At 39.5% G+C, this 13,666-nt stretch overlaps 1 protein-coding gene across 1 annotated transcript in view; it reads right to left on the bottom strand.

Annotated features, from left to right (window-relative positions):
• Positions 1–13,666, bottom strand: part of PRIM2 (DNA primase subunit 2) — a 269,780-nt gene that overhangs the window by 36,846 nt on the left and 219,268 nt on the right. The window contains exon 11 of the mRNA XM_045543797.1: positions 416–542. Coding sequence (XP_045399753.1) covers positions 416–542 — 127 coding nt within the window. The remainder of the gene's footprint in view (positions 1–415; positions 543–13,666) is intronic.

Here is a 13,666-nt window from a genome sequence, read left to right as displayed (position 1 = left end):
GTAATGAGAACAAAACATGCTTTTCCTTAGCAGTTAGTCTTTTGAAATTAATAAACCTACTATTCTAAAATTAGAGTTTTCCAACTTCAAAAAGCTTTGAAAAACTTGTATCATTCTTCTAAGACACTTGCAGAACACGAGAAAGAACAGCAGGCGAAGGCGGAAACTGAGAACTGAAAAGCCCAGTGCAGCACAAACCGGAGTGCAGCTGAATGAATTTCTCTTGCCTGACCTAGTTCGGTAATAAGACAAATCGCTGTAAGAGTAATGGAGCTCTAGCTTGACACTGATGACTGACAGAAGCTACAAACTAGGTCCTGTCAGTAATGCAAAGAGCCATTACACTGTTTCAGTGTTTCCTACCAGAGCTCCTTGGTTTCTGTACTTCCCCCACATACCCAGTGGAAGCACTTACCATGATAATCCCCTTGGCTTGGTGGATTGGTTAGAATAATCTTCAGGCAACTGAAAGGTGTATAGTCTGTCCTCTTGCCTTCTTTTCCAAAGCTATGACGGATGTTGTAAGAGTAGCCTTTATCAAACTGATTGGGAGAAAAAGAAAGAGGAGACAAAGTCAGCCAATAATTACACTAGTGATGTCAGCAATGCCAGCTAGAATCACAGTGCAAAGTGATACTTTCTAGAACAAATTCAGCATTCAAGGGCAGATGTATATTCATGTCAAAGAAATCATTTGGGTCCTTTATGATACAAATAATTATTTTAAAAAGGTACAAAACTTACAGAAAACAAATTTTTCAGGTAGAAAACAACTAATGTTATTATAATTACATGTTTAAAGCCAAGAATAATCCTTTCCTGAGGAAAGTATTCAATTTACCCTTTCTTAGTTTGATTCCAGAGATTATACTAGATGAAATCAGTTTAGCCCTTTCTCTATTCCCTGATTTTTCCTGAATTCCCACATTCTACCCATTCTACTTCTGAAATGCCTCTTAAAATAATTAATCCCTTCCTCTGCATTTCCACCATACAAAGCAAGTAGTCAGCAAATGCTTGATGAGCAAATGAACTACTGAAATCCCCGTCGACCTGGAATCCCTGCTTTCGTGTTTGTAAAACAAGCTAATGCCATGGAAGCGACTGAAATGGGTCAGACAGGAGAACAAAAGGAACTAACATCTACTGAAAGGCAATTAGGTGCCAGGCATTTTGCTAGGTGCTTTAAAAAAATATAATCCCATTTAATCATTTAAATCATCACAACTCCTCTGTGATGTTACACAAGAGAAAACTGATGTTCAAAGAAATGAAGCAACGTGATGGAAGACAGCTATAAATAAAAGGCAGAGTTCAAAGATCATGTACAGGCAAGTCTGATTCCAAAGCCCATGTTCTTTTCATAATACTACACTTTCTTAATAGTAAGATATTTTAAAATCATAGGTTCCAATTAATCCTTTTAGGACATAGCTTATTTCTTTCAGACCCTATTTCATCTGGAAACCCAAAATCAGAAGTAATCTCTTCTTCCTCCAGACTTCAATAGCATTTCATCTATACTTATTCCTTTGTAGATTTATCTTTACTAACATTTTATTTTTATGGCACTTAACTGTACCTCTCTTATGACATAATATCAGTCTATTTTCTATTAAGCACCTATTCACATAGGTGATGAGCTCCTCCTGGACCATAAGCTCCTTGAGGTAAGATCTGTCTATTAGATCTTTGTACCCAGCTCAGTATCAACATGCATGAAAAATGTATTACTTGAATGTAAAATACTCCTTGATCTACTACAGCATTTGAAACGGTACCGTCCTATTATCCTGCTTCCATGAAATGTTTTCCAGTGTCTGATGGTTAGCAGTTGTCTAATTCCACTGTTAGGTGACAGCCATTTGGCATAGCAATTCATACCCCGCTGGTCCACCAAAGGCAGACAATGTACTTTTGACAAGATGTTTGGCAAGAAGAAATAGTCAATACTGGTGGAATCTTAGACAAAAATCCAACCTTTCCTGGGAAGGAGATAGAGGCTAGGTTGACTATCCCATGTCAAGTGATCACTGGGCAAAAACCATACACCAAAAACCAAGTTTCTAAAAGGAAGTTTAGACTATGACAAATCACAGATTTAGTCAAAAATTTATCTTCTAAATCTGAAAAATACATGTTTGTTTAAAAGAAAAGCTTTGCCATATTTATAGTGGAGTATGATCTTAGATTACCACCTGCTTTTACTATGCAGAGATCTCCCAAGGCTTTCAAAAGCTGAACGACGAGAAGCTGTGAGCGGCTGCGGAGCACATGAGAGGTTCCCACGTGACACCTTACGCAATGCTTGTTAAGTCGTGAGAAGCCTGAGCGCCTACATAGCAAGCCATTTTGAAAGGGCAAAATCTTCAAGGTTCTAAATCTAATCATTAGGAGCAAAATGGCAATAAAGAGGTTACGGTTTTTACTTCCATGATTCTTTAAATTTAACTTATAAAACGGATACTCTAGAAAGCTTAGATAATGATTAATCAGCAAATTTCCATACGTCAAATAACTAAGCATAATACTAAAAAGTATTATGTAGTTAGGAATACAAATAAACAGATTGTTTTGAGTTTATAAATAATAGTGCCTATTGAATTGAAACTTAAAAGGAATGCAAAAAGTGGGCAGGCCATACTTTAGAAAACAGCTAAGTCCCTTCTATTTTAAGTGACCCCAGGCACCTCAGTATGGCAGAGTTGCCCTTTGCTCTCTTTCTCGGGCTTTGAAGGCAGAGAGACCTGGGAAAGAATCCCCAGCCCAGCCACTTATAAAGGGTGTGACTTCAGCCCTCAATTTTCCTAATCTATAGGGACATTAGTATTAATGCATTGAGTTGCTGTGAAAATTAAATTAAATTAAAATATTAAGCAGCGTGCCTGTTACATCCTTTGTTCTCAGTAGATATTAGCTTGTCATTGGTAAGAAAAAGATAAATATTTTGGTGTCCAAATTTAAACATTATGCCAATGATAAAGGCTTCTATCATCAATAGGTATTAACAGAATCTTCACATAAAGGGAGGATAAAAGACTCATTGAACTCTTTAATTAAATTTCTAGTCATCAGCTTAAAATGTCTTCCTTTCTTCCAACTCCTGTCCACAACTCTGACAAACTATTCTTACAAACCTGGCTTCAATATCATTTCCTGTATAAAACCTTCCCACAGGCACCCCAGGCAAAGGATATTGCTTCTTCAAAAGAACACACAGCAGCGGTTTGTACAGTGCTGTACATTTCTTGTTGCATTAGAACTTATTTTTGCATTTATCACTTCTAAACTGTGAATATCCTAAGGGCAGGGACTCGGTTGTGGGCTCATCTTAGCCAGCCCATTCAGTGTCAGACATCTACTCACAGGAGGTGCTCACTAACCTTCACCTGAATGAAAGAGCAAATAAGTAGAGGGCTGAAAGGATGAATGAATAAATGGACTTCAAGAGATTTTAATTTATCAGGATTAAATAACTTCAAAAAATTGCCAAATCATTGCAAGTTCACATTGCTACGCTATTTTGTTCTTCTTGATGGCTTTTCTTCTTCACTGTAACAACAGTAAAGATTGAACCAGAATTCAAATGATGCCCTCTATCGAGTATAGTGGACATATCAGAAGATAATAAAATTAATTTTACTTTACTTTCAAAAATCTGCTCAGTATAGTGAGACTGAGCTAACGCTTCAAGGAAAGTGGAAAAGAGAATCAGAATAAGAGATAGGAAAATACTATGCTAAATCTTGTGAGATTTTTAAATTTGAGGTTACAATTTATCTGTAGTTTGATTGGTTTTGGCAAATGACTACAAGTATTAACATTTAACCTACACCCCTATCAAAAGATAGAACATTTCCATCAGCCCACAGAGCTCCCTCTTGCCTAAAAGTCAACATTCTTCCCCTTCCTCCACACCCACAAGCAACTACTGATCTGACTGTCACCATAAATTAGCTTTAGCTGTTCTGTAACTTTATATAAACAAAATCATAGAGTAGGAAGTATTTTGTGTCTGTCTTCTTCCATGTCTTTTAATGCTTGTGAGATTTATCTATGCCATTACATGTATCAGTAGTTTGTTACTTTTTATTGCTGAGTAGTGTTCTAGCATATGGATAGACCAGATCGTTTATCTAGGTTCTTGCTGATGGACATTTGGGTGTGATATAATAAGACATAATAAGAAATATATATTTGGTCTCTGTCCCCAGTTCCTGGCACAGAGCTCCCAAAATTGTTGTAACTTCCTGAATGGTGCTAGATGCATCTTTTGTTCTAATATTTGGTCTGTGGCCCCACTTCCTGACACAGAGCTCCTAATCCTTTGGAATTTCCTGGGTACTAGGAGTATCTTTTCTTCTAATGAGGCAACTCTTGGTGGGCTCCTAGATGGGGGTGGGTTACCAGAAAGACCAAGATGTGATTAGAAGCTTAGAACATTCAGCTCCATTCCCCCATCTTCCAGGAAGGGGAGAGGGGCTGGAAATTGAGTTAATAATCGATTATGCCCACACCATGAAGCCTCCATAAAAATCCCTGCACTAAGGGATTTGCGGAGCTTCTGGGTTGAACACATTGAGATGCCGGGGGCAGCACACCCAGAGAGGGCATGGAAGCTCTGCACCCCTTCCCACATACTTACCCCAAAGTACCTCTTCATCTGGCTGTTCATCTGAATCCTTTAAAATACTCTTTTTAATAACCGGTAAACATAGTGTTTTCCTGTGCTCTGTGAGCTGCTCTAGCAAATTATTGAACCTAAGAAGGAGGTTGTGGTAACCTCCAATTTCTAGCCAAGCTGGACAGAAGTTGTGAGTAACCTGGGAACCTACAGTTGGTGTGGAAAGTAGCAGTAGTCTTGTGATACTGAGCCCTTAACCTATGAGGGGTCTGACTGCACTAACGCTGCTTAGTGTCAGAATTAGATTGAATTGTAGGTCACCCGGCTGGTGTCAGAAAATCCCCACAACTGGTCGCAGAATGGTCTGTGTTGACAGTATAGTGTGAGAAAACTGCTAGTTTGTTTTTTCCTACCATACACACTAGGGTTTTCTACTTTGGGGCTCTTCTCAATGAAGCTGCTATGAACAGTCTTGCATACAACTTTTGTGGACACATATTTTCATTTCTCTGGGATAAATACATAGGGTGGAATTACTGCCAACAATTTTCCAGAGTAGTTGTATTGTTTTCTACCCCCACCAGCAATAAATGAGAGATCCACATCCTCCCTGACATTCAGTGTTGTCAATCTTGTTCATTTTAGCTATCTTGATGGGTAAGCAGTGGTATCTCATGTTGCATTTCCCTGATAACTAATGATGATGAGCACTTTTTCATGTGCTTTTTGACCAGATACATCTTATTTTTTGAAATGTGTATTCAAATCTTTTGCTCATCTTAAAAATTAGATTGCCGCCTTTTAATTATTCCATTTTAAGATTTTTTTAATATATTCTGGATACAAGCCACCCTTTTTCAAATATAGGCATTAGAAATATTTTTCTCAGTCTGTGGCTTGCCTATTTATTTTCCTGACATTATCTTCTGATAAGCAGATGCTTTTATTTTTGATGAAGCCCAGTTTATCAATTTTTTAATGGTAGTGCTCTCTGTGTCCTAAGATAAATTGCAAAGATGTTGTCCTTTAGAAGCTGTAATGTTTTAGCTTTTAAGTCTGGGTCCTGATTCATCTCAGGTTAATTTTTGTCCGTGGTGTCAGGGAGGAATTAAAGTTCTTTGTTATTCCCCACATAGATTAAACACTTTTCCTAACACCATATATTGAAGATAACTTCCTTTCCCCATTAAATTGCTTTGGCATCCTTGTCAAATTCTACATATGTGAGGGTCTATTTTTGGACTCTCTATTCCATTGAGCCTGTCCTTTTTCCAATATCACACTGCCTTGATTACAATAGCTTTAGGTTAAGTTTCAAAGTCAGATGATGTAAGTCCTCCTGCTTTGTTCTTTTTATATATAAATTTTAGAATCAGTTTGCCAAATTCTATTAAAAAGAGACTGCTAGAATTTTCAACAGTCTGTAGTTTATGGCTTCACAACTACCTATCTGACTATAAGTAACCAATAATCAATTGGCATTTCAAAACAAATGGCATTTCAACTAAAAGAAAATTTTCAAAAAAAAAAAAAGACTCTCAAGTCATCAATAAATTTTACTGAGAATATTAAATTTTCCAGCAAATCTTTTTTCAATTTTTTTTTTTTTTTTGAGACACGGTCTCGCTCTGTTGCCCAGGCAAGAGTGCTGTGGCATCAGTCTAGCTCACAGCAACCTCAAACTCCTGGGCTCAAGCAATCCTCCTGTCTCAGCCTCCCAAGGAGCTGGGACTACAGGCATGTACCACCATGCCTACCTAATTTAATTTCTCTATTTGTTGTAGAGATGGGGTCTCACTCTTGCTCTTTTAGCTCCCTCTTCTTTCTAATTTATTTCCTGCCTTTGTACGTGGATGGCTAAAATTTGGATCTTACTAAGCTTTCACACTATCCATGTATTTACCACACAAATTCTCCTCTCTAGTTTTCAAATTGGCAAACCCAGGAAATACTGTACACAAGGTGTATTAATTGGGAGGTATTTTTAAGAAAATATTTTCTAGGTCTTCATATCCACAACTCAAAGGGAAATCTTTTAGGATTCCTATGGGAAGGGGTGGAGAGAACTAAAGGGACAACACACTTTTCTGTCTTGGCTCCTCCCACTCTATTCAGTGTTGGGAAAAGCCAGAAAGTCAAGACAAATCTGAAGGTGGGTGAGTGGCAGTCTGCAGCCTTCTAGATTAGTCCCGACATCCTGGCTGCGCCACTGGCAACACATCAATATGCATTTCTGCCAAAGACAGCAGTAAATTGTTTTCAATAGCATTTTGTTACCAATTGAACTCAAGAAAAATTACAAAGCAGGTACACCATTATCCTGATTCAACACAGTCTCTCTTTCAGAGTCTCTCTCACAACTTTGCCTTCTTTCCCAGTCCCACTCGGGGTCTAGAGACCTTATCTTATTATACTTTTTAATTAATTAATTAATTATTTTTAATAGACAGGACCTCATTCTGTTGCCCAGAGTAGAGTGCAGTGGCACAATCATAGGTCACTGTGACCTCAAACTACTGAGCTCAAGTGATCCTCCTGTCTCAGCTTCCTAAGTAGCTGGGACTGGTGTGTGCCACCGTGCCTGGCTATTTTTATTTTTTTTGTAGATGGGGTCTCGCTATGTTGCCCAGGTTGGTTTTGAACTCCTGGGCTCAAGTGATCCTCCTACCTCAGCCACCCAAAGTGCTGGGATTACAGGCATGAGCCACTGTGCCTAGCCTCTAATTACACTCTTAAAAGTATTTATGCCCAAATCTACTCAGACACCATGGTTTGCTTAGAAGGACAGTGCAAGGTCTTTTTCTCAGAATAAAGTCTTTCTCACCAAAAAAAATACCCAAGACCAAATATTACTTCTATTTTCAAAGCAACAGAAATGGCTATTCATTATGGTGAAGCTCAACTTGGACAATAAGTGAGAATGGTTAAAAAGTAAGTACCCTTCCGAAAGAGATTTATATTCAAATGAGAAAGTCTTCTTGACCTAAATGAGGCAAAACAGATAACTACATATGGGCAGAGATCAGGCTGTAAGAATATGACTTTTTCTTTTTTTCAGAATATGGCATTTTTTAAGGAAGACGTTTTCAACCCTTCTTTTTTAGTGACAGTTATTTCTTACCCTCAAGAATTTGGAACTCTAATTTACATATTAAAAAGAGGGAGTGTCTGCTGTACTATTATATAAAGTGCCCTCACTATTACTCAGCAATGCCCAGCACTTAGCGTACCAAAATCATTAGAAGAGGTCCCAGGAAGATTAGTTACCATAAATACTAACAGGAACTCAAGCTCAGCGTCAGGGTCACACACATAAATGAACCTGCCCCTGGAAAAGAGCATGAAATCATCCTGTGGCCTTTTCTTAGCACATATTCTTGCTATAATTTTTTGATCCGTTGATTATGTCTTGGGTCGCTACCTTAAAGTTTTACTTATAATTTTAATAACCAGAATGCATGTTATAGGCATTTAATATATAGTGCCTCCCTTTTAAATGTTTATGTGCTAAATTACTCAATTACTGTCTGTAAAACTAATTTTGCAATCAGCCACCTATAGATTCTAAATATTCCCCTTTAACTCTTAACTTGAACCACAGTTTAATTCTTAGAGGTCCCTGGAACATCACATATATTCTAACCAAACACCAACTGAAGCAGACCTGGAGGCCCCAAAGGGTCCAGGAGGCAGTAAAGCCTAATGGTTAAGCCAAGGGCTTTGAAGTCAGATACCCAAGTTTAAATCTTGTCTGTGCTACATGCAGGCTGGGTGACCTTGAGCAGGTTACTTAACCTTTCTGCAGCAGTTCCCTTATATATAAAAAAGGAGTTATATCTATCACATAGGGTTGGGTGGGGATTAAATTAGCTCATTTTCATCAAGCATTTGGTATAGTGTCTGGTGCACAGTGATAAGACGTCCTTCTTAACTAAACTTTAATCAGACTCTTCTTGAATCCTCTTCTCAACTGGGCCTCAGACTTTTGTGTTCCTTGTGGCAAGAATCTTGCTAAGTCAGTTTAGAGAGAATCCTTCCTCCAATACTGATCAAAGTCCTCATCCCTCACCCTTGGTATCTGATCACCCTGCCCTGCCTGCAGCAAGAGACCTATAAGGTCTGTTCAATCAGAATCCACCCCCCCCCTCCGTCCCCTGCCCTGCCAACTGATGTTTCCTTCCTCTCAGTAATTTTGTATCCACTGACCCCTACCCTGCTCCTTGGCTGTAAATCCCCACTTGTCCAAGCTGTATTTGGAATTGAGCCCAGTTCTATACTGGGGTCTCTTCCCTTATTATAATGTATCCTGAATAAAATCTGTTTTTACTGCTTTAACTGCTGGTCAGCTCTGGTTTTTCTTTAACAGTTTTTGGTCCATGATTTGGATCTGGATCCGAACCACCACTGGACCCTAAGATACAATAACCAACTCTCAGTACACATGGAGACCTTTGTCTCCAGTCTGTGGGCTCATGTGGGTATCTGGTGGTGAGTGTGACTCCACAATCCAGTGCTCCAGATAAATGTCCACTGAAGCACAGTAAGGACAGATTTTGATTCTTCGGATTCTGATCATACAGTCTGAAGCTGGGTTAGAGGCCCAGACTTCTTTGTTTGAGAGGCACCTAGTGGGCTGGAAGTCTTTCTTTCCAGTTCTGTTGTTTCAAGTAGGGATTCATTCCCTGACTCCCAAGCTGGAAATCCCTTCCCTGGCTCTTTATGAGGCGTCTCTGTTCTCTCTATTTAATCCTGCTTCTCTCGTGGGAACTTCTCAGTCAACTGAAATACCCTCTGCTCAAACTCCTGCTGAGTATATGCTTTGCCACTACAGTCCCAAATACTGTCTGCTTTCTTTCTCACTGGAAAAACCTTACTAAAAACTCTCTTCAGCTGCGGCAGCCCTTTTGGGGTACCTGGGATATCCCTAAATTGGTCCACGTAAGAAGAGCCCTAGAACAAAACCTTACTAAAAACTCTCTTCAGCTGCGGCAGCCCTTTTGGGGTACCTGGGATATCCCTAAATTGGTCCACGTAAGAAGAGCCCTAGAACAAAAAGGAATAAAACTTTGGGGTACACAGTGGTCTGCTTATTTCACTTGGTATGAAGCAGCTAAAAAAAAAGGGGGCAATTCAAATGTCCCTCAAACTACTGTGGCTCTTAAAAAATGTAAACCACCAAGAGCTCACCACAGCACCTCCATGTTCCCTTCCCAGCGCCCCTCACATCCTTCTCTCTGAGAATGTCCTCATCATCTCCACCCTCAGCCCCTCAACTGCCTGCAACTGTAAGTGTCCTGGGGCCCCCATTTGCTACACATGAAGCCCAGGGTCGGCCAGTACCCATCCCCAAGTGAGGCCAACAGAGGAGAAAGCATTTAAGCCTTGGTCTATGTCCAAATTATTCCATTGTCAAAACTTTCCTAATCCCAGGAAGGAAGGGGAAAGCTTTGTTGAACAATTTAGAATCATTCTAGGAGCATATTCTCTGGGATTTGCTGATTTTTATCAACTTATCTGCATATTGTATGTGCCTGGAGATGCCTCCCCTTGGTTTAAAAAAGCCAAATGGACTACTATTCCTGAAGATCTTCAAGGATCTCAGACTATCCCTAATTCTCTAAAGGGGAGTAAAAGAGAAATCACTAGGAGCCATTCCTCAGACCTATCTCGTCAAATTGATTGGTCATGTATCCAAAATTGTAAACAACAATGGATGAAATTGTGTCTATGACTATCAATTAGAAACAACATGTAAAGATCATTCAGGGCTTCAACTGACTTCCCAACCAACTTCTGCTCTGGCTACACAAGCTTTGTAAATAGTCTCAGGCTGCAGTTCCACGACACATTACAGAAAATAATATTAACTGGCAAAATGCACACATGCCTGGGCTCCAGACATTAGCCCAGCATTATGAAGATAGTATTAATATTTCAAAAAAAAATAAAAAATACATAATGCAAGCTTATAGCCTTACAATTAAAACAGTTGGAAAGATCTGAAAAATTTAACTCACAGCAAGCTCCACCATGGAGGGCTCCCATTGATCTGGACACGTGCTGATATTATGAGGAAAAAGGATGCCGGACCCAGAACTGCCCGGCCCTCAAAAGGAGGGAAAAACCCTAAGTCTCCTCCTTACTGGAGAATTGTCGATTTTCCTCTGGGAAAGTAAATGTCCAATGCCCACAACTACCAGTAGACTTACAAGAAGAAATGATGCTACAAGCTGAAGGGCACCCCACTATGTTTCTCATCCACACCAGGGCAATACATTCTACCCTTAACATCACCTCATTTCCTGCACCCTTTCCCCAGAGTCACCCAACTTTGCCAGCAATGGGTTTTGATAATTTACCTTTCTATGCGACCTGTTGGTCAACACAACTTTCTTCTCAACTCTACTACCCCAGTAAACCTTTTAAGAAGGTATGTTCTCATGACCTGGGTGTAACAATTTCTGCAGGACTCCCTCTATAGGTCCCTGAGTCTTCCCCTTCAGGTCTATGTCCCCAAATGGTTTTGTCTGACTTCCTTCAAGGGGGGATTCCTTTGCCTCCTTCAACCTATCACCTACTTAATTAAAGATTTAAATCAACTATTAGCAATTCCTCTCCTTTATGGGCGAAAGACTCCACCAATATTAGACATGTATGGGATACAGAACCCATATAAGGTAGAAATAGATCCTTCTATGCCTCTTCCCAGGATTCTCCAATATCATTGAAAACCATAAGAACTTGAAGGGCTCCCCCGAACGATGCCATTAAAAAGCCAAATGGGAAAGGGAAAGGAGATCAGTCCAAGATCTGAGACTTGCCAACAAAATTGTCAAACCTGGATTTCCCTTGGTGCTAATCCTAATACCATCCTCTCTGTTATCTCTTCCAATATGCGATATTTCATAGTCATCAGCTTGTGTTCTGCCATTTTTTAGCAATTCCCTTCATAAAGAATTCCAATACTTGTTTGTCTTCACCTGGGAAAATAAACAATACACCTGGACCGTTATGCCCCCAGGATTTACTGAGGCCCTACATGCTTCTCATGCACCCTAAATGCCTATTTAATGAACTTAAAATTCCCAGGAGACTCCACTGTAATCCACTACGTAGGTAACCTCCTTCTATGCTCTGACAGTTATAACAATTCCCTTTTGGACACTGAATACCTTCTTAAGGCAATAGCAAGAAAGGGCTGAGGGTTTCTAGAGACAAAATTCAATTATGTTCACTGTGTGTTCAATATCTGGGTCATGATAATTCAGGTGCAGATAAAATTATCTTCACAGACTGAGCCTCTACTATTCAACAGTTTCCTCTCCCTTGAAACAAAATGACAACTGAGAGGTTTCTCCATCTTGTGGGATATTGGGAGACGCGGACACCTAATTCCTCTCTGATTGCCTCACCCCTCTATGTCACGATTAGGGAGTCATCCCAGACCCACTAGTCTGGGATCCTCTAACCAAAGACACTTCCAAGAACATTAAGGGCTCTCTCTACTCTCACCACCCACTCATGGACTTCCCAGTTACTGTCTGCCTTCACTATGACTTTTCCTCCCATTAGATTAGTTTTCCCATTCATTTTTCTGTCCCTAAATTTAGGCGTTCCTTCTTCTCCCACATCCCCACCCTTTTCCCTGCCTTTCAGCAAGATTATTTCACCCACAGAATAGTCCAGTTGTAGCCAGAATCTCTCAGTTGAGAGAACTTTCCACCCTCAATATCTGATCAAATTCCTCATCCCCCACCCTTAGTATCTGATCACCCTGGCCTGCTTTCAATAAGAATTCTGCTAGGTCTGTTTAACCACAATTCCCCTACCCCTGATGTTTCTTTCCTCTCAGTAATTTTTCATCCATCTTGCTGCTTGGTTATAAATCCCCACCTGTCCAGTTCTATACCAAAGTCTCTCTTCCCCTATTGTAATAGTTCCTGGATAAAATCTGTTTTTGCCACTTTAACTACATCTAGCTGTAGCATTCTTTAAAAATAGTAAGCATTCAATACTTTAGAGCAGTGGTCCCCAGCCTTTTTGGCACCAGGGACCAGTTTCATGGAAGACAATTTTTCCACAGGCAGAGAGTGGGGTGTACAGAGCTCAGGCGGTGACGTGCCACCTGGTTCCTAACAGGCTGCGGACTGGTACCAGGCTGAGGCCTGGGGCTTGGGGACTGCAGCTTTAGAGTAACTATCATTAACAAGGTTGTCAGTTTTACTATTAAACTAAGCTATCTTGAGTAGGTTGGACCTGGTGTGTTGTTTAATATTCCTTAATTTACTTGTATGTTTTGTTTCTGGTTTCCTCATTAGAAAAATCTGAATCTAGTTCCTCCCTCTACTTCCTTATAGGACCTTAAAAAAAAATCATTTCAGCAATTTGAAGACTGTAACACAGCTGGAAAACATTGCTGCTATTCCTATAATTCAGCAAATTACCTCTTATGGTATATTAAATATTTCTTCTTCCGCTCTGTAAGAGTTAATTCATTTCTCTTTGATGAGAACTTTTCACAGGCTTATGAAGCTTACGATGTTATAGAGATAACACAGATTTTGGTTCTAATTCTGCCACCTACTAGCTGTATAATGTTAGACAATTATAAGTTACCTCAGTCTTTTTTCCTCTTTTTTAAGATTGTCATAATGAGACCTGTCCTTTGGTCAATGGAAAATCATGTTGTAAATTATAAAATGCTAAGTATATATTATGATTATATGCTACAATTATTTGTATAAAGTATGTACAAACTAGTTTGTGAAATTAAAAAAATAAGCTCCATTTTATATGCAAATGTACCTCTGAATACTCATGGGAGTCCCCTTGAAGAGTACTGACCAAAAATTATAAAAAAAAGCAGGACATATGTCCTAGGCCCCTCCCCTGAAGCCATGAAGAACATTTTCTTTCTAGACCTCGGAGTATACAAATTTTCTTTCATCAAATTTCCCTTGGGGGAAGGTCAAGTCAAAGTTTCTACATTTTGACTGACCCCATTGTTTTCAGGAAGTAGTGAAATGTCAAAAATTCACAAAA

This window comes from Lemur catta, chromosome 2 (genome assembly GCF_020740605.2).
Source record: "Lemur catta isolate mLemCat1 chromosome 2, mLemCat1.pri, whole genome shotgun sequence".
Taxonomy (NCBI): Eukaryota; Metazoa; Chordata; class Mammalia; order Primates; family Lemuridae; genus Lemur; species Lemur catta.
Note: the sequence above shows the minus strand (reverse complement) of the source record. Positions and strands in the feature narration are given on the sequence as shown.